At 47.7% G+C, this 1,945-nt stretch overlaps 1 protein-coding gene across 7 annotated transcripts in view; it reads right to left on the bottom strand.

Moving 5' to 3' along the window:
* LOC116068068 (BTB/POZ domain-containing protein 8) overlaps window positions 1–1,945 on the bottom strand; it is an 87,151-nt gene extending 85,206 nt beyond the window's left edge. For 6 of the 7 annotated variants that reach the window (XM_031337189.1, XM_031337190.1, XM_031337191.1 and 3 more), the window contains exon 1: window positions 1,755–1,945. In XM_031337189.1, coding sequence (XP_031193049.1) covers window positions 1,755–1,903 — 149 coding nt within the window. In that variant the 5' untranslated portion in view covers window positions 1,904–1,945. The remainder of the gene's footprint in view (window positions 1–1,754) is intronic. The other variant, XM_031337195.1, reaches the window with a different exon arrangement.

Below are 1,945 nucleotides of genomic sequence, written 5' to 3'. Positions count from 1 at the left end.
AATGCAGCCACTTGCAGCATGATGCAAGGTGCCATTGTGATAGAGCAAAACAGCATTCATATTCTTGCTGAGGCCATTTCAGGTTTAACTAACACTTGGTCTCCTTGAGAGAGAATCCCACAAAAAATTACCCAACTCTATTGTAGGAATCCAAGGTCAAGAGATTCTAGCTAATTTAGCTTTTTTGTTAAACTGCCTATTGTGAAGACCTCCCCTCTGGCTAACTGCTCAAGTGTTTGCTTGTGTAAAACTCCCCCTGCAGTTACACAATACAGGGGAAGTGGTTTTAAAAGCCCCTTACCTACATGCTTGGGGCTACACTTAGGTCCCAGCCAATAGGAACGAATACTTTCAATTGGCTATAAATTGTGTTTGAGTAGTCACCTCTGGCAAGTAGGCTCCTCTAACAGCAGAACCCTGCCTGTTTTTCTGAGGCCTAACTCAAGACAAGTTTTTCTTTTCCTCTATCCTTTTCTTTTAGACACTGGCACATACACTCTGGACTTTCTTACTGTTCTTTGGAAATACTTCACACATCGCACAGAGCCTGTCCTCCACTGGGGAGCCTACCAGCTTTCTCTTCCCCATGCTTCCAGGCAGCTGCCAAGATATGTACCTTCCTTGTTGACTCTGTTTTTAAAATGATTTTATTAATGAGACTATGAAGACTATGAAGAAGAAAACCTCAGCTTTTTTCTGATAAACTTACGGGCCCAATGTGAAGATCCCCAAATTTCCACAGTTGTTCACAGTAAGATTTGTAGAATAAAGCCAGGTGTGGTGACGGATGCCTCTAATGACAGGCAGAATTAGGCTGATCTGTGATACTGGTCTACAGAGTGAGTTCCAGGACAGCCAGGGTTACATTGAGAAAAAACAACCCCCCCCCAAAAAAAAAACAACAAACCCCAAATAAACAAAGTAAAGTTTTGTACAATAAGAGTCAGAGAAATGATCCGGAGGTTAGCAGCACTACTGCTCTTGCAGAGGCCCTGCGTTTGGTTCTCGTCACCTACACTAGTATAGAAATAATATGCATTCCCAGTAAGAAATCACTCCCACATTTAGCATGAGTCTGGGTATGGCTAATTTATGCCTAAGGAAGAGCTGGCCTTGAATAAATTTTTACTAACTTATATTCACACCTTAGGTAATGAATTTTCATATATGCTGTCATCTTCAAATCGAGTTCCAGTCCCAGTCTGCACTTTGAACAATTTAAATAGAGACAGGAGTCTGCAAGGCTGACCACTTGGGTGAAGGGAGGTTTGCACAGCAGAGATATTGCCAGAATTAATTTCAGTACACTAATATGGGTCCCCCCCCCCCTAGTTCACGACCGCTTTCATCTTGCCCACCGACAGGGCAAGAATTATGCTTTCCCTGCTAAGAGCATGGTAGTTGTGACCCTGAGCTGCCCTGTTAGAGGCACACTGTTCGGTCCTTCATTTCAAGTAAACAATCGTTTTCCTAATTGAATAATTTTTCTTACAACTTTTTAAAGACATGGTATGCCTTTCAGAGTCTGGGCGCAGCCCGAACTCAGCAATAGCTACTGCGGGTGTGTGAGCATTAGAAAAACTGGTTGTTGCCCATCGTGTAGGTCTAATTTTTGTCCTCCTTGTGAGTGCGGTGAGACTGGTTCCTTGGTTCGGGCAGAGCCTCCTTGGGGAGGCGCCCAGCGAGCGCTCTCAGGCACCTCTGGACTAGAGCGAGGCGGGGAGGGAGTGAGCAGCGCTGCTCCCGCCTCCTACCTGAGCACGTCGCCGCAAAGCTGCTCCGACACCGCCGCCTTCAGCCGGCGCCGCTCCCCCGGCCCTTTCCTGGGCAGCCCCTTCGTGCCAAGCCCCGGGGACCTCGGAAAGCCTGCCAGGGCCGCGCCTCCCGCTCCACAGTGGGCCATGTCGGCCGCAGAGCCCGAGTGCCAGGCCGCGCCGGACCCAGA

Source organism: Mastomys coucha, unplaced genomic scaffold, assembly GCF_008632895.1.
Source record: "Mastomys coucha isolate ucsf_1 unplaced genomic scaffold, UCSF_Mcou_1 pScaffold22, whole genome shotgun sequence".
Classification (NCBI taxonomy): Eukaryota; Metazoa; Chordata; class Mammalia; order Rodentia; family Muridae; genus Mastomys; species Mastomys coucha.
Note: the sequence above shows the minus strand (reverse complement) of the source record. Positions and strands in the feature narration are given on the sequence as shown.